At 41.5% G+C, this 18,494-nt stretch overlaps 3 protein-coding genes across 13 annotated transcripts in view; 1 reads left to right on the forward strand and 2 right to left on the reverse strand.

Annotated features, from left to right (window-relative positions):
• LOC138351612 (tumor protein p63-regulated gene 1-like protein) overlaps positions 1-16,082 on the reverse strand; it is a 52,755-nt gene extending 36,673 nt beyond the window's left edge. For 4 of the 11 annotated variants that reach the window (XR_011222563.1, XR_011222562.1, XM_069303577.1 and 1 more), the window contains exons 1-5: positions 15,939-16,044; positions 10,590-10,885; positions 6,726-6,838; positions 3,311-3,512; positions 1,808-1,984 (exon numbers count right to left, since the gene is read on the reverse strand). Coding sequence is in view for 7 of the 11 variants with exons in the window: in XM_069303577.1 (XP_069159678.1) it covers positions 1,808-1,984; positions 3,311-3,512; positions 6,726-6,838; positions 10,590-10,762 (665 nt within the window). In the remaining 4 variants the exon portion in view is untranslated. Of the gene's footprint in view, positions 1-1,807; positions 1,985-3,310; positions 3,513-6,020; positions 6,130-6,725; positions 6,839-10,589; positions 10,886-15,938 lie in introns of all 11 variants that reach the window. The other 7 variants (XR_011222561.1, XR_011222560.1, XM_069303576.1 and 4 more) reach the window with 3 other exon arrangements.
• Positions 14,341-18,494, forward strand: part of LOC123772661 (serine-aspartate repeat-containing protein I) — a 41,733-nt gene continuing 37,579 nt past the window's right edge. Inside the window, exon 1 of the mRNA XM_069303574.1 lies at positions 14,341-14,673. The gene's annotated coding sequence lies outside the window, so the exon portion shown is untranslated. The remainder of the gene's footprint in view (positions 14,674-18,494) is intronic.
• Positions 17,159-17,952, reverse strand: LOC138351655 (uncharacterized). Its single transcript, XM_069303665.1, has 2 exons — positions 17,946-17,952; positions 17,159-17,763 (listed from the first exon to the last, which is right to left on the reverse strand). The coding sequence occupies exons 1-2, from the start codon at positions 17,950-17,952 to the stop codon at positions 17,159-17,161; spliced, it is 612 nt and encodes a 203-aa protein (XP_069159766.1).

The following is an 18,494-nucleotide window of genomic DNA, read 5'->3' on the forward strand; positions in this document are numbered from 1 at the left end:
ACATCGGCACGCATTTTAAAACAAGTCCCAAAAACATCGGATAAAAACCTGATTTTTGGCGAATATTTAAAGTGGATGACGCAATGCTGCATCATCCCCGGCATTACCGACAGTAAACGGATGACGCAATGCTGCATCATGCCCGGGCGAAAGTGTTAACCACCGTGATGCACGGCCTGAAAATATGACAATCCCGCTGTGCGCCGAAAATAAATTATCTGCAAAAATTATTTTCTCTTCTTATATTGTTAAAATGCAGTCTCAGATCACGGGAAACCAAAACAAAATATTGTATGCGACATATTTTAACCGTGATGGAGCCGAGAAGTTGAGCCAATTATGGGCGCTGAGTGATGGAGCGCTTGGGGTCACTCGACCCCGCCACCCTGTGGGGCGGCAGTTGCCACGAATATAATTTTTCACAATTATTTTTTGTTTCTAATTCATTTCTTCTCTGGATTTTTGCTGTAACATTATTCAAAAGTGTGTAATTTGTGGAATTTATATACTGTAGTTCAATGTGTGTAGAACATCGCTATGCTCATAATAAGACTCATATATGTGACAATTTATAATATATTCTACGATCAATCAAACAAGTGTTTTTGCTGTTATTACACTATATACTGTACACATTATATATAAGTATCTACATGTTTTGTTCACCATAATTGTACAACTAAGCATAGTCACAACACAAGTGCTGTTCTACACCTACTCTTCAGAGGATATTTGCCACTACCACCTGGAGCACAAGTTGCCTTACCAAAATCTTATTATTAATAACCAAGATGCTCTTCATACTGGGCACTGTAAAAAGCCTTTTCCTCTTAACCCCTGGGCTGCACACCTATTATTCTTTAACAACCCCATGATGTTTGAGGGAAAAATGCAAAATAAACTATTTCTTCAAATATCACAGGAAAAAAAATTGCATGTGACATTGAGGTTTAACCGCACGGTTGCGAGGAAGTCTGGTCATTTACGGGCGTCGACAGTCCAGTCACCTGCAGCGGTCTGCTCCAGCACCGACAGAGGACAGGAGTCACCGCAAAGATTTTTTTACTTATTTATTTCAATGTCTTTGATTGTTTGTTTTTTTTCCGTTTTTTATTTTTTTTTTGCAATAATATTGTTTAATAGTGAATTAATTTAATAATTTTTTAGAATAAAATGTGTGGAACATCACTATACTTAAAAATATGGTGCACATATTAGTGAGATTATGATATTTTCAGAACTAGTGTTTTTGCTGTAATATACACTATTTATATATATATATATAAAACTATCTACATTTTCATGTACCATTATGATCCACAAAGCATTTCTGGCAAGTTTAATAAACTTATAACCCATTATTAGAGTTCAGCCTAGTCCCACAATTTTTGGCACTAAGTTCTAACAGCATACATTGAACATATAATATTTTCCTTGTATTTGAAATATTTTTACCCTGGGTTTTTCAAGTGCAATGTTGTATTGGGCTGTCAATAATATTTGTATCATAGAATGTGTAGAATACCATACATGTATGCAACAAGAATTCGTACCAATATATTCAGACTAAAGCTATTGCCAAAAGAAAGTGCTGGCAGTGGCCATTGCATCCGTAATGTCTATTTGTTTTTATATTGTGTACAATAATAATTACTGCACATGAAAATACTTGAATTTAAAAACTAAAAACAACAATACTGATTTAATTGCAAAATATTTTCCAGTAATCATTTTAGCCAAGTTCTTTAGAATATGCTAAGTAACAAAGCTCACATAACACATTAGAAGTCAAGCTGCAGAAACTCACGGTACAAGGGAGTGGCTTGGGTACGTCAGCTCCCCAATCTGAAGGTTTTCCAGTGATGTAAGACATATCCGAGTAAATTCAATATGGCGAAGAGCGATGAAATCATATTTGACCACTAGCAGTGACAAATCACAAAGAATCACAACCCGTTCTTTTTCAATGTCCCAGTGGTTAATCCTGTAAAGCATAGTATCAAAGCATTAGCTCACAAAAACAAACTATCCTTGCATATCTCGTGGTGAATAAAGCATCTAACTCCATTACCCCAGAGCTCTGCTACAATACACATTTTTATCACAACCGGAGCTGTGGTGGCTATATGGGCCTGTGGGCCGGACCAAACTCTCACAAGTCAAGCCTGGCCTCAGGCCAGGCTTGGGGAGTAGAAGCACTCCCAGAAACCCATCAAGCAGGTATGGGGAATGTATAAGGGTAAAATACCATCAATTTTGTTTATGAAAGTGCCTGAGGCAGTTTAGCTTAACGTATGAACATTTTATTTCCACTACAATTAAATGAGAAAATCTATAGGAATGAAAGTGGTAATAGATTCATTATAAGATCAAATAAGATATGCAGTAACAGTATAGAATTAGATATACTGTACATATTTTTAGATGTGCAATATACAAGACCCACTGACTTATTCAAGTCAAGACAAAATCAGATCCCACCTTGACAAAAGACTAGCTGCTTAGGAGAAGCTGATGAAATTGACAGAAGTTGGAACTTTTCCATTGCTATCAACTCAATAGCTAAAGAGTTGTTGATATCTGGCCATCTTAAAGCTCTACGGGGAAACCAGGACAACTCCAGCACTGGAAATACCTTGGCAGAATCTTCAGCCACCACCGTGTCTTAGACAATACCTGCTGTCACACAACCTAAGGTAATACATGGAGATGATACCCCAAATACAACGCCCACTGCATCCCCTTTTCTTGCCAACTGAACGTCACAGCCTCTCACACCTATAATTGAAAACCAAGATGTGTCCACTCCACCTGTACATGAGCCAACCAAGTAAAAACTTTACTAGCTAGAATGCACCTATTAGAAGGGCTGAATGCAGGGAGGCCACCCTAACCAAATTTTTTACCTCCACACACTCAGCAGTATAATCAGTCATATGATGCATTACCAACCTTACCAATGTTCTCATCATCATCAGTATACTCAACAATGGGCTCAATTGCTAAATTGAAGGAAGTACAGGTGGTGATCAGCCTATGCATCCTCCCTACACAATAACTAGGCCCTTGTCAACTGTAATCAGACAAAGCATACTGCTAAAAATTGCCAGCAAGATATCAAGTGTAATGACTACCACAGGAGAGGGCACCAGGTAGACACGAATTGAACCAAAGAGAATTTGAATAGAAAAGATCAGCTATTTGAGATACTCTTCAAACAGACCAAGAACTATCAAAATCCTTCATAGGTAATACACAACTTGCTTCCAGATCCTTTGTTTAAATGTCAAGAATATCCAAATATACTTACTCAGTTAACAGCCATGCTCCCTTGATTGCCCCATCAATCAATGGGTCTGTAAGATGTTGGCATTCCTCCACTGCCTGTTCGAGTGCTCCAACTCTGACAGAAAAAAATTCATCTATGGCAGGCTCGCTTCCTGTATCTGCATGCCATGACGCCCGTCGTGGCCGGCCAATTGGGGGTTGCTGATAAAAGGATCGACTCAAACCTGAGAAAACAAACATCCATAGACAAAACATTAAATGTGTCAAGTACAGTATTTCATTTGTAGCTAGATTACAAAAGTCATTAACAGATCTACAACAAGACTGACAGCATACTGATAATAATGTGACAACGTCAATATAAACTGCAGTCCTCAATAGTTTCTCTTAACAGGTTGCGACTAAGTGACCAAATGATTGGAAAACCTCAGAACTTTCACACACATGATACTCTGCATGGTAACCATGCAGAGTTACCTGGCAACAGGTACAACATGGATACCTGGCAACAGGTACTCTAAGAGAGAACTCTATCAACATCAGAGGCCCGAGACTGCTCAACACGCTTCCACTACACATAAGGGGCATAACTGGCCGACCCCTCACAGTGTTCAAGAGTGAACTGGATAAGCACCTCCAAAGGATACCTGATCAACCAGGCTGTGACTCATACGTCAGGCTGCGAGCAGCCGCATCCAACAGCCTGGTTGATCAGTCCGGCAACCAGGAGGCCTGGTCGACGACAGGGTGGGGACGCTAAGCCCCGGAAGCACCTCAAGGTAACCTCAAGGTAACCACATCCTGAAACCAACAGAGGCACCTTCATCGGCATTAACCCATTTATCATGATGTGGGGAGACATGTATTGAAAGATGGAATGGTAATATAAAAGCAAAAAAATAAAAAAATTTAATTGAGTCCAAGCAACACTTGATTCATGGAGAACCAGCACACCACACTCCATTAAATCACTCAACAATATCTCACCCACTTCATTCAGAGACTCGACGTGAAACACTGCTCATGACTCTTCATAGATAAAAATGGGGATGGGGGAGGCATGAGACTGGAGATAAAAAAACAGCATTGAATGTAATGAAACGCCATTTTCTGGGTGAGACCCAGCGTCTCCCTGGAGCTAACCGGACTGATATGAATGTATTAGACCCGGACATCAGTCAATGCACATGGAGTTCTAGCCCTACCGGGATCACGAGCTAGAACCTGGCACCCTCAGAGAGGCACGAGGAGCAATGGTCTACAGAAACTCCTTTGTAAGGAGCCAGTCGGCCGAGAGGACAGCACGCTGGACTTGTGATCCTGTGGTCCTGGGTTCGATCCCAGGCGCCGGCGAGAAACAATGGGCAGAGTTTCTTTCACCCTATGCCCCTGTTACCTAGCAGTAAAATAGGTACCTGGGTGTTAGTCAGCTGTCACGGGCTGCTTCCTGGGGGTGGAGGCCTGGTCGAAGACCGGGCCGCGGGGATACTAAAAGCCCCGAAATCATCTCAAGATGACCTCAAGATTGTAGTTGGAAGCATTCTATGTTTGCCATTGACTGGGTCAGGGACCCAGAAAGGTAAGCGCCCCTAAACAAACCCCTATTCCGGTTAAAATATTGCTATTGAAAGCCAAACTAGTGGACAGAACACTCCAAATGTAAATGAGCAAACGAGTATGATGTCACCACGTCACCATGCCGCTGTCTGCGCAACTACCCCCTTCCCTTCCCGGGAAGGGGGAGCCCCAGACCCCCATGCCGGCTATCCACCCTGCAGTTCTGAGGCTGGATATCAAGAACTGTGAAAAAATGCCAACCAAAGGGAGGGAGGGATGCTGGGGAGCCTGTGGGTCTCACCCAGAAAATGGTGTTTCATTACATTCAACGCTGGTTTTCTGGGGAAAGCCCCTTCAGCTCCCTGGAACTACTTATCCAAAGACAAAACAAGAGGGGACTTACCCGGGAGGCAGTCGGTCCTCGCTCCTCAACGCGAAGTCAAGACAACTGACTGCAACCACCGATCGTATGAGACACAGGCACTACTAGGCCCAGAAACATTGATAATGTAGCGAGTGGCCAGGACCCTGTTAAGACCTCCAAAACCCTGGTGCTCAAATATTGGGACAATATTCGAGCATGAGGATTTTGGGACATGTTCCCAAAAATCCCAAGTATGCATGATGGGCATATTTTCAAACATCATTGGCATGAGGTTAGACCGCAGGCTGGCTAGACTTGATGACACTGCAGACAACCTGAAACACACAAGCCCTGGAACAGAGAACCAGGGAAACCGGATCAACCACTGAAACAGAACCAGTGGCCCGCAAGTAGCGGTGCAAGGCCACCACCAGACATAACACATGATGCACCCCAGGCCAAACCAACCAAGCATCCAAAGGACCCCTCCAGCTCCAAATTCCTGACCAAGGCACACATTCGTGTTGGAAGAGCCTCTCAAGGCAAAACGCCCCAAACGTCCCAGAAACCTATTGCCAGAGTAAACCAATGACCGCCGGGCACAAGCATCAGAGCATCAGTCAAGAACTGACTGGTGGCACTGGGCTGGCTCCACCCCCCCCCCAATGGGGGGTAGGTGGAGCTAACAAGTGGGGTAGTTTGTCGGACAACGTTTTGGCTGCTTGTTTTCATTGTGGGGGAGTTCTTTTGATAATTTGAGGTCATAGGTTCCTTTTTTCAACCAGGCAGTAGTCTGTTTTGATTTGCCTACCTTTCTGGTGGTTTCCTGGTTGATGGCAAGATGATAAAACTTTAAAAGTAGTGTTCATAGACCACTGCTACCTGTACCTCTGTGAGGGGGCCAGGTTCTGGCTCATGGCCTGAAATAGGATAGTACTATATCAGTGGGATAGCTTCAGGGAGCCAATGGGGCTCCCCACAGAACACCACATTTTGTACTATAAATTTTGAAGAGGGCAAGAGAATGAAGGCCATGACTGAACCTAACTTTTCCTAGACCTAGTATTTACCTAAATTCACCCAAGGGCCACTAACACTAGTGGTCTCAACAAGGACAGGAAGCCAGCAGCTTTCAAGTACTGTATACTGTACATACAGTATATATAGTGTGTGAGTGTATATATACATACTGTATATATTATACATACATACATACATTCATACATACACACACACACACTAACTTAAGCATATAAGTGTATGCTAGGCCTAGGGCTGCTTATTCAGGCCTAGAACAGGTTAAGTTATGTTTATGGTTATTGTACTCTTTATGATGACTGTACACTTACTTTCTATGCACTTTTGAATTCTGTTTGTATGAAAGTAAACTCTTTGGGTACATCAGTCAATATTTTACATATTCCACCTATAGGCCCCAATAACTTTTGAAGGATGGGATGAATTATTATTATTAAATTATTAGTATTATAATACCTTCAGTTTCATGTTCACATACCTTGGCTACAATAAAAGTTATTGGCCTGGTCAGGAGTGGGCGGAGTAACTACATCCGTAGTAGGGTCACTGATTGCTGTGCGCAGGACAGGACGATTTTTATCATCTATGTACCTGAAAGGATACAAAAATGTTCAATGCTCACACTATTTACTCATTATAATAAACTCAATGAAGGCAAGAGCTATAGTACTGACCACTTTTTTGTATTTTATAGGCTACAAATGTATACAAAAACCAACTGAGCGACTCACTTGGCTTCCCCTTATGGGTACTATTGGACTGCATCATGAGAATTGAACAAAGTCAACATTCCATACTAGCACCACAGAAATCCATCAAACATCCCAACAGGGTCTTGATGGTATTAGGAAAGCACTACAGAACACTCAATTTAATCTCAAATGACTGCCAGAAGGCACAATGAAAAATTCCTTATTTTTCACTTCATCAACTTCCAGTTAACCCACTAAGCTACACCTACCAACCACCACCAACAGACGGCATGATAAACACCACAACTGGGTTCTTTGATCTTATTCTCCATACATTCTTCTTGACAAGGTCCAGTGATAGCTAAGGAAGGTACTACTGTAGTTATATAAATCACTTATTTTATCTTTTCTTTTTGAAATTTGTTCTACTATGCAATCGGCTCAAACTTACAATGTAGCACTTCATGAGTTTGTGTGAGGAAATACATGAAGTTAAGAACATAAGAACAAAGGTAACTGCAGAAGGCCTATTGGTCTATACGAGGCAGCTCCTATTTATAACCACCCAATCCCACTCATATACATGTCCAACCCACGCTTGAAACAATCGAGGGACCCCACCTCCACCACGTTATGCGGTAATTGGTTCCACAAATCAACAACCCTGTTACCGAAACAGTATTTACCCAAGTCTTTCCTAAATCTAAACTTATCCAATTTATCCCCATTGTTTTGGAAGTTTGCATATATGTATACTTAAGAGTTGTATGGCAGTCACCCAAAGGTTAAACTACTGACCCTCCTGGGATGCAACCCCCCACATCAACTCCTAGGTATCTATTTACTGCTATGTGAACAGAGGCATTTGAACATAAGAACATGAGAATGAAGGTAACTGCAGAAGACCTATTGGCTCATACAAGGCACCGGCTATTTTTATCCACCGAATCTCATTCATATACAGTATATGTCTAACCTATGCTTGAAACAATCAAGGGATCCTACTTTGTTTTTTTAAATTTTCAATTGTTTATTCAGGTAAAGTACATAAATACAGGGTGTGATACAAATATTCATGAATTTATAGATAGAGCTAGTATATACAATGCCTAAAGCCACTATTACACAAAGCGTTTCGGGCAGAATCTTCTATTATGTTACGCAGTAATTGGTTCCAAAAATCAACAGAATTATTACTGAACCAATACAGTACAGTATTTATCCAGGTTTTTCCTAATCAAAGCATATTTAATTTATACCCATTGTTTTGTGTTCTGTCTTGTGTTGATACTTTTAATATCCTATTAATATCCCCCTTTGATATGTTCATTCATCCACTTTTAAACCTCTATCATGTCACCCCTAATTCTTGGCCTTTCTAGATGCTGGATGCGTTCTAGTGAATTTATATCCGTTCTATAGAATGGCAATGAAACTGAACTGCATAATCTAAATGGGGCCTAACAAGAGCAATATATAGCTGAACAACAACACCAGGAGTCTTATTACTAACGCTTCGATTAATAAATCTCAGTATCCTATTTGCCTTATTACGAACATTTATGCATTGAATTTTTGGTTTCAAATACTTACTAATCATAACTCCCAGATCCCCTTCGCCAGCAAAGGGGATCTGGGAGTTATTGGTTTCTCGCCAGCGCCGGGAATCAAACCCCGGACCACGGGATTAGGTGTACAGCATGCTGTTCACTCAGCCACCAGTTCCCCCCCCCTTATGTGTGTCCATGATGGACTGCCCAAGGTTTTGTTGATCTTGCACAAAAAAATCACATTAACATGCATACGTGGGAGCACCCAGTGTGTACGATTGAATCCTCTTCCTTCTGACTACCGATTTTCTTCTTGTTGACCTTGTTTTGGTCTAATCCAAACAATATGATATGTCCAGGAAGTTCTTTAGACACTGTTAATGTATAGACGCTTATTCATTACGGTGAAACACTTTTACCTTAGATAACAATTTACGTCATATATTATAAGAACATAAGAAAATAAGAATCAATGAAACTATGCTAGTTCTATTTATCCATATGTGGCAGCTCCTATTGATATCCACCCAAACTCTTTCATATACTGTATATGTCTAACCTATGATTGCAACAATCATAAGATTTATATCTACTATTTTGCTTGGTAATTTGTTCCGCAAATCCACAACCCTGTTACCGAACCAGTATTTACTTTCCTAAATCTAAACTTTTCCAATTTATATACATTGTTTCTTGTTCTATTGTATGTTGATATATTTAATACCGTATTAATCTCCCCCCTTGTTATACCCATTCATCTACTTGAACACCTCAATGAAATCATCCCCAAATCTTTCCCTTTCTAAAGAATGTAAATTAGGCTTTTTAAATCTCCTTTTCACGTGGAAGGTTTCTAATTTGCGGGATTAACTTTTGTCATCCTATGCGGGATGCATTCTAGTAAATTTATGTCCATTCTATAATGTGGCGACCAAAACTGTACTGCATAACCTAAATAGAGCCTAACAAAAGCAAGATATAGCTGAAGAATAAAACAACAGGCGTTTTATTATTAACGCTTTGAGAAATAAATCCTAGTATCCTATTTGCCTTATTTTGAACATTTATGCATTGATTTTTTTGGCTTTAAATTCTTCCTAATCATGACCTCAGATCCCTTTTGCGATCAGACTTTGCATTCTCATCACCATCCAGCTGACATCCTGTAACTCTATCATCATTACATAGCCTCATAACCTTACATTTAATGATTGATTAAGATTAAGCCACCCAAAAGGTCGCACAGGCATGAAAAGCCAGTAAGTGGTGGCCCTTTGAAGCCATTACCAGTATCATTAGCTGATACTGGAGATCTGTGGAGATGCGATGGCACGCTACGGAGAGGTCGTGACCTCTCGTTACATTTGTCATGTTATAGTTCACCTGGGGTAAGTGCAGCCTAAATCATGCCGTTTTTTACGACAGAAATGACAGGAAATTGTGTTTGCTTATAAATCCTTACAAGTACAAAATGTCTATGCCAGTATTACACTGTACAACCCAGGAGGAGGAAAAGTATCTAGGTACATTCTTGGGGAGGAGAATGTTCTCCTGAAGGAGGAATATCTTCACCAGGAGGAGGAGGAGGATCAGGAGGTTCAACTGAAGAAGGAAGATCCTCCCCTGGAGAAGGTTCCCCTGAAGGAGGAATATCCTCACTTGGAGGAGGAGGAGGAGGATCAGGAGATTCAACTGAAGAAGGAAGTTCCTCCTCTGGAGGAGGAGGTTCCCCTGAAGTAGGAATATCCTCACCTGGAGGAGGAGGAGGATCAGGAGATTCAACTGAAGAAGGAAGATCCTCCTCTGGAGGAGGAGGTTCCCCTGAAGTAGGAATATCCTCACCTGGAGGAGGAGGAGGATCAGGAGATTCAACTGAAGAAGGAAGATCCTCCCCTGGAGGAGGAGGAGGTTCACCTGAAGGAGGAATATCCTCACTTGGAGGAGGAGGAGGATCAGGAGATTCAACTGAAGGAGGAAGATCCTCCCCTGAAGGAGGAATATCCTCACCTGAAGGAGGAGGAGGAGGATCAGGAGGTTCAACTGAAGAAGGAACATCCTCCCCTGGAGGAGGAGGTTGACCTGAAGGAGGAAGATCTTTACCTGGAGGAAGAAGGGTCTGGAGGAGAAGGTTCACCTGAAGAAGGAGGAGAAGGAGGATCTTCACCTGGAGGAAGAAGAGGTGGGGTCACAATTGGGGCTGACGCTCCTGGAGACCTGACCAGACCCAGGGTCGAGGCGGAGTGTGGCGCCCCTGAAGTCATCAATGGGTACATCTTCCAGGTTCTCCTCACCTACCGGGGAGGCCATGCCAGGGGCGGGACACCACAAGCTAGTCAATCAACAGCTTGTATTGATTGAGGGAAACGGAGCGCCGCCCGCCGACCTTCCCCCAGAAACTAAAACAAATAAACAGACGATAATTTCAGGAGAAATCTGATTCTCGCACATTATCACTAAACCATGTCTATAACTGCGTCGTATTCTTCGTTATATGTATATATTAGTATCAATACTTTAAATTTTATATGAGTAATATATGATCTCATTGTTATTTGATGCATTATAAAGCATTTTATATATATAATTATCTCCGTAAGGAGAGTAGCATTCGGAGTTGTCTTAAAGTGGGAAGCGCTTGAGCGCGAGTGCGAGCTTTCATCGCCCTGAAATTACACCAGTTCTATATTGTATTATTAACAAGAGATTACAGAGTATATAGGCCAAGTGCTAGCAACAAGTTAGTTCAACTAATTTCGCCATTTCATAGCTTGCAAGGTCTCGGTAGTAGATCCCTGCAATAAACCCAAATGAAACAGAGACGTTAGAAAGAATATTTTCAGTGTCAGTACATCATTCTTACTTTTTAAGAATGAAATGGAATAGAATTGTCAGGGGAAAGCGCCAAGCCATTACTACTATATAGCACTGGGTCAGGATAAGGATTTGATATGGGACGAGAGAAAAACTGACTAGTGCTGTTTGTAGGTGGAAAAGTGTTACCAACGCACCAGTGGGCAACCTATAAGCAAGCTCGTTGAGTAGAAGTGTTGCCAATCTTATTAAACTGAATATTCCTATTGTATACAACGTACTAGCCAATGATATTCCATTATATCTTTACTTTGAAATACAAGTGTCTTACACTCCCATCAGCTAAAAAATATGGGAAACCCAGCACTTCCGAAAGCAACAACACTTGAAACCATTGATTTCTTTATAAATAACTTAAGGCCTCACGAGAACTATGCTTACGCTGATGGGTCTGTTGAAATGTCAACAGGGCGCACTGCAGCAGCCTGTGGAATATACAAAGACAACATATGTGCAGACTACAAGTGTGAGACTGAATAACTGGCATAGCCCCACACACTCCTCTCAATATCTGCTGACGACGCCAAAATTATGAGCAGGATTAAGACAGAGGACAACTTGAGGCTTCAAGAAGACCTGGACAAGCAGTAGGAATGGTCGAACAAATGGTTGTTAAAGTTTAACCCAAGCAAATGCAATGTAACGAAGATAGGTGTTGGGAGCAGGAGACCAGATACAAGGTATCATTTGGAAGATGAAATACTTAAAGAGTCTGAGAGAGAGAAAGACCTGGATGTTGATATCACGCCAAACCTGCCCTCTGAAGCTCATATCAAGAGGATAACATCAGCGGCATATGCTAGGTTGGCTAACATAAGAACGGCCTTTAGAAACTTGTGTAAGGTTCAGAACTTTGTATACCACATATGTCAGACCGATCCTGGAGTATGCGGCTCCAGCATGGAGTCCATATCTAGTCAAGCATAAGACTAAACTGGAAAAGGTTCAAAGGTTTGCCACCAGACTAGTACCCGAACTGAGGGTTATGAGCTACGAGGAGAGACTACGGGAATTAAACCTCACGTCACTGGGAGATGGAAGAGTTAGGGGGGACATGATCACCACATACAAGATTCTCAGAGGAATTGATAGAGTAGATAAAGACAGGCTATTTACCACAAGGAGCACACGCACCAGGGGACACAGATGGAAACTGAGTGCACAAATGAGCCATAGAGACGTTAGAAAGATTTTTTCGGTGTCAGAGTAGTAGACAAATGGAATACATTAGGAAGTGATGTGGTGGAGGCTGACTCCATACACAGCTACAAGTGTAGATATGATAGAGCCCAATAGGCTCAGGAACCTGTACATTAGTTGATTGACAGTTGAGAGGCGGGACCAAAGAGCCAGAGCTCAACCCCCCCGCAAGCACAATTAGATAAGTACATTAGTAACATATTAGTAAGTGGAATCGATAAAATTGATAGGGAAGAATTCCTGAGACCCGGAACTACAAGAACAAGAGGTCATAGATTTAAACTAACGAAACACAGCTGCCGGAGAAATATAAGAAAATTCACTTTCGTAAACAGAGTGGTATACGGTTGGAACAAGTTAGGTAAGAAGGTGGTGGAGGCCAAAACCGTCAGTAATTTCAAAGCGTTATATGACAAAGAGTGCAAAGAATTTACCCGAGGGCCACTAAATTTCTCTCGTGGCCTCGACGAGGACAGGAAGCCGGCTGCTTGTCAAAGACCCTCCTATTCGTCCTGATGAATTTATCGAGCTGGATTTTGAAATTCAGTATTGCTTCGGCACTAACGGCTTTGGCGGGTAGGCGGTTCCAAGGGTTTATAATAATAATAATTTAATTTACAACCCTATGGATGAAAAAGCGTTAGGAGCGAGCCACTAGTTAATACTGTATAGAGGTTTAATATATTAATACTCTAGTTTTCTGTGGTAGGTAGAAGGGGATCGAAGGTTCTAGTAGCCTAGTATCAACTAAATAAGAACAAAAGCTATAAATTCATTTTAATATACTAGGTCTAGGACCCCTTTTTCTGGAGAACTTTTTTTTAATGAATAACAAGCGTTAATTTGTTAAATTGTTCCATAATGGGCATTCGGCTCTTTTTTTTTGGATGGGTTCGATTGAATAAATGGTTAATCCGGCTAAGATAATTCTCCCTCATAGCATTATTTTCTTATAAATTTCGTATGATTTAATTCTAAAACGGGTTTTAAATACTATGCCAGGAGGGGGGACGGGAAAGCTTCATAATTAATAACTACTCGAGCCATTGCATTAATATGCATTAATATGCATGCGGAATATGCATTAGGCTACGTAAGAACACCAACGCCCCTGCATTTTTTTCATTTATGATTCAACTTAATATGGTTTCCCTTATAGTCGGGCACAGGAAACCACTTTCATGTTATATGCGTGAGTTGGGTAATTTTGTCTTCAGCCTCGTTGATGTAACCTTTTATGTTTTTGGTAGCCTAGTACGGTTATCAAGGTCCCTATATATATAAATTCACTGATCTTACCCAGGATGCAACTCACAACAGTTGCCTAAATCCCCGGGGGAACTTATTTACAGCTAGATGACCAGCAGAGCCATCAGTTATAAGGAAACTTGCCCAAACGTTTTTGGCATGCCCTGGAATAAGTCTGTGACCCTATTGAATTCAATTACCAACCATGTTTGAAATAATTTGTACTTCATCAGTATTTCCGCACGAGATAAATTGGGTTTACATAATTTAACTCCACTGTATATGTCTATACAAGACCTCTAAATTCAAAATTTTAAACCAGTTCAATAATAAACGTACGCTTCAAGAGGAAGCACATAAATGGCATAATTGTTATGAATTAAACCCTTTTTAATATTCAAAGCGCCAGATACAAACGCTAGTTATCTATATTAAAGACATTTGCGAATATCAAGGCAATGTAATTGGGAGGAAATTGTGATTTTTATGTATTTTAGAAAATTTTGAAAGTGGGAGGTGCGCAGGAGGTGTGCGCAGACGACCCGGGTGACGACGCGCAGAAGGTGGCGACGCCTGCAGGTCGCGGCGTCTGAAGGTGGTGTCGCAATTTCTGAAGGAACTAGGCAACTATCAGGGGGCAACAGGTGTCACAACGTCTGAAGGAGGTGTCAAGACGCCTGAAGGAGGTGTCACGACGCTTGAGGGAGGTGTCAAGACGCCTGAAGGAGGTGTCAAGACGCCTGAAGGAGGTGTCAAGACGCCTGAAGGAGGTGTCAAGACGCCTGAAGGAGGTGTCACGACGCCTGAAGGAGGTGTCACGACGCCTGAAGAAGGTGTTACGACATATCGCTGCTGTAGCAGCCATGTAAGTTATAACTAATACAGTTTTAGTTATTAACAAGCTTTGTGTAATTCAGGAAGTTAATTTAGTAGTTCATTTATTATGCACCCCATACCCATGTTGTGGGCGGTAGTGGAAAGGGTTACAGAGGCACATAATGGGCTCAGGGACTGAACCCCACAATTCATTTAGCTAAGCCTAGATTCATTTACCTCCTAGAACTTGGAGCCGGTGGCTGAGCGGACAGAACACTGGACGCGTGATCCTGTGGTCCTGGGTTCGATCCCGGGCGCCGGCGAGAAACAATGGGCAGAGTTTCTTTCACCCTGATGCCCCTGTTACCTAGTAGTAAATGGGTACCTGGGAGCAAGTCAGCTGTCACGGGCTGCTTCCTTGGGGTGGAGGCCTGGCCGAGGACCGGACCGCGGGGACACTAAACCCCCGAAATCATCTCAAGATAACCTCAAGAAGCAAGTTACAGTTCAAGTATGTTTATTGAGACATGAAAAAATACATCTCAAAGGGGATAGAGTAGCTTAGTCACGATGAGCTAGTTACAACATTCAATACACATCGTCACGTCAACAATGGACTCGAGATCGACCACAAGTAGTTTCTAAACTAAGCAACTGTGGAGATCTAGTGTCCCAATTGACATGTTTATTGTGCAGTCCCCGTGGCGTAGTGGTTTGACACTCGCCTGGCGTTGCCGGGGTGGGAGGGAATTATCAAGGGAAAGGTTCCAAGCCATTACGCCTATATATAGCACTTGGAAGGGCCGGGGAGGATTGACTGGGCGCCAATCCTTAACTGGAGCCTCTGTTTACTCCAACAGTAAAATGGGTACCTGGTGGTTAAACGATTTGGCGGGTCGTATTCCGAGGAATATTAGGATTAAGGACTTGCTCGAAACACTATGCGTGCTGTTCAAGAATGTAACAACTCTTGTATATATAAATAAATAAATAAATAAATAAAGTAAGTTTATCCTGCACACCGCCCCCCTACCTAAAGGGCAGCGGTGGATAGGTAACATTCACCCAGTTACTACCTACAGTTAGCAAACTGGGGATATTTGGCTAAGATTTCTGGTAGCAGATTATTTTGAATTAAATATTTACACATCTCTTGAACATTTGTTATATGATTGTCTCTGAATTCACGTATCTTTTCGCACTCTATCATTTGAATAATTTTGTTGTGCGAATAATTTTGTCGACAGTTTACATTTGGTCAGGTCTACACATAAAATACATATTAGACTTATATCGAAGGGTCGAATTACTGACCTTCCCCATGATACAACTCCGCAACAAGCTGACTAACTCCTGGGCCCCTATTTGCTGCTAGGTGGACAGTGGCATGAGGTGATAGGAGACGCGCTCAACCATTTCTACCCCGCCCGGGATTCGAACCTGGAATTCTCGATTGTGAATCGAGAACGAACCCGACTGTATTACCAGGACTGCAGCCCGTCCTCCAAACAAAGATCCAAAAGTGATTCCATGCACCCGCCAAACCCCCTGTTTATGAATGAAAAGCGGTTTACACACGACTCACAACTGCTGACGTTCGAACATATCCGGAACAAGTGCTTTACTGACGAATTTTGTTCGAATCACAACGCTATAAATGCTTCACCCACGTACTACAAATACAAATAATCGCCAACAGAACCTAAACACCTAACCTATGCCTATATATGCACAATATGCTAATATATTATAATATTAATTTATACTTGAGAAAATTCCCGTTTTGAATGAACAGCATATTAAAATTTATGAATGCGTCTGTGGGGTCGACCGCTGGATGTAATGGACTTGAGTCGAGGACGGGTTGAGGACTGATAACCTGGTTTAAGAATCAGGTTATTATGCAGTGTTGAAGCATTTGGCTCTCTAGGCCAAATGTTAAAGCAGTATCCAACTTGGCTGAGTGTTAAATCAGTAGACTTCTAGGCAAAGTATTAAAGAAGTAGCCCATAGTAGGCTAAATATTAAACAGGAAATCTACTAGGCTATAAGTGTTAATATATATAGTAGGCTCCTAAACTTAGGCAAATTACTCAAAAGGTAGACTACTGAGGCTAGGCTAAGTGTGGAAAAGTAGTCTTACCATGCAAAGAGCATTTGTAGCTATAGGCTACTAAGGAAATTATATGTGTAGCAGTAGTCTACAATGCAAAGAGCATTTGTAGCTATAGGCTACTAAGAAAATTATATGCGTAGCAGTAGTCTACAATGCAAAGAGCATTTGTAGCTATAGGCTACTAAGGAAATTATATGTGTAGCAGTACCAGGTGCCGTAGTGTCCAGGACTACGCGCGTTGTAGGTCGGCAAACAGCAATAGCCTGGTTGATTGTCACCAATGAAGAATTGAAAAGGGTAAACGGTATTAAATGTGTTTGTTGCAGTACCACACAAAGTACATTTACAACAGTACTTAAACCTGGGCTATTTGAAAGGTTGGTGCGTTATTGCAGCAGTACTAGGCTGTGTGTGTGAATTAGTGCTGACTGTCTGCATCTTTGGGATAAGCTGTATTAGTGCTGATTGTGTCTGCATCTATGGGATAAGCTGTATTATTGCTGATTGTGTTTGCGTCTTTGGGAGAAGCTGTATTAGTGCTGATTGTGTCTGCATCTTTGGGACAAACTGTATTAGTGTTGATTGTATCATTGGGACAAACTTTGTTAGTGCTGATTGTGTCTGCATCTATGGGATAAGCTGTATTATTGCTGATTGTGTTTGCGTCTTTGGGAGAAGCTGTATTAGTGCTGATTGTGTCTGCATCTTTGGGACAAACTGTATTAGTGTTGATTGTATCATTGGGACAAACTGTGTTAGTGCTGATTGTGTCTGCATCTTTGGGATAAGCTGTATTATTGTTGATTGTGTTTGCGTCTTTGGGAGAAGCTGTATTACTGCTGATTGTGTCTGTATCTTTGGGATACGCTGTATTAGTGCTGATTGTGTCTATATATTTGACATAAACTGTATTAGTGCTGATTGTGTCTACATCTTTGGGATAAGCTGTATTAGTGCTGATTGTGTCTGCATCTTTGGGATAAGCTGTATTAGTGCTGATTGTGTCTGCATCTTTGGGATAAGCTGTATTGGTGCCAAACTGCTTATAGCATTACTAGGCTATGTACTATATAACAGTACTAGGCTATGTACTCTAGAGCAGTACTAGGGTGTGCCCTCTCTAGCAATACTAGGCTATGTACTCTATAGCAGTACTAGGCTGTGTTCTCTATAGTAGTACTAGGCTATGTTCTCTATAGCAGTACTTGTCATGTTAGCTATTTGGGTTAAAATGATCGCATACACCTCTTAATTCTAACGAGCCTCTTATTGGTAAGCAGAATTCTGTCTAAAATTCTACAACAAATTACAGACACCTCTTCACTTTTAAATCATTCAATTTGTCCTTTGTTCGCCTTGTCCGTGTGTGTGTGTGTGTGTACTTGGTGTAAATAGGATATCCTTGTCTGTCCTGTCTATTCGTCTTGAGTATTTTGTATGTCCTAATCATGCCCATTGTTATTTACTCGAAGGCCACTATCTCTCTAGTGTCCTTGACCGGGACAGGAAGCCGGCAGCTTGTCAAATCCACTGTCCCTGAGGACTTTTTTTCCATCTGGATTTTAATGTCTTGGCATTTAGAGCTTTAGCGGTTAGGCGGTTTCATATATTTGTAACCATATGGGTGAAAAAGTGTCTCCTGTTCGTATTGAAATTTTTTGTTGGTTTCTAGATATTTTATCAATATTTGGATTTGGCACTAAAATTCCGTTGCGAATGTAAGTTACACATGAAATAATGAAACATTTTATATA

The sequence above is a fragment of the Procambarus clarkii genome, chromosome 50, assembly GCF_040958095.1.
Source record: "Procambarus clarkii isolate CNS0578487 chromosome 50, FALCON_Pclarkii_2.0, whole genome shotgun sequence".
NCBI classification, from domain to species: Eukaryota; Metazoa; Arthropoda; class Malacostraca; order Decapoda; family Cambaridae; genus Procambarus; species Procambarus clarkii.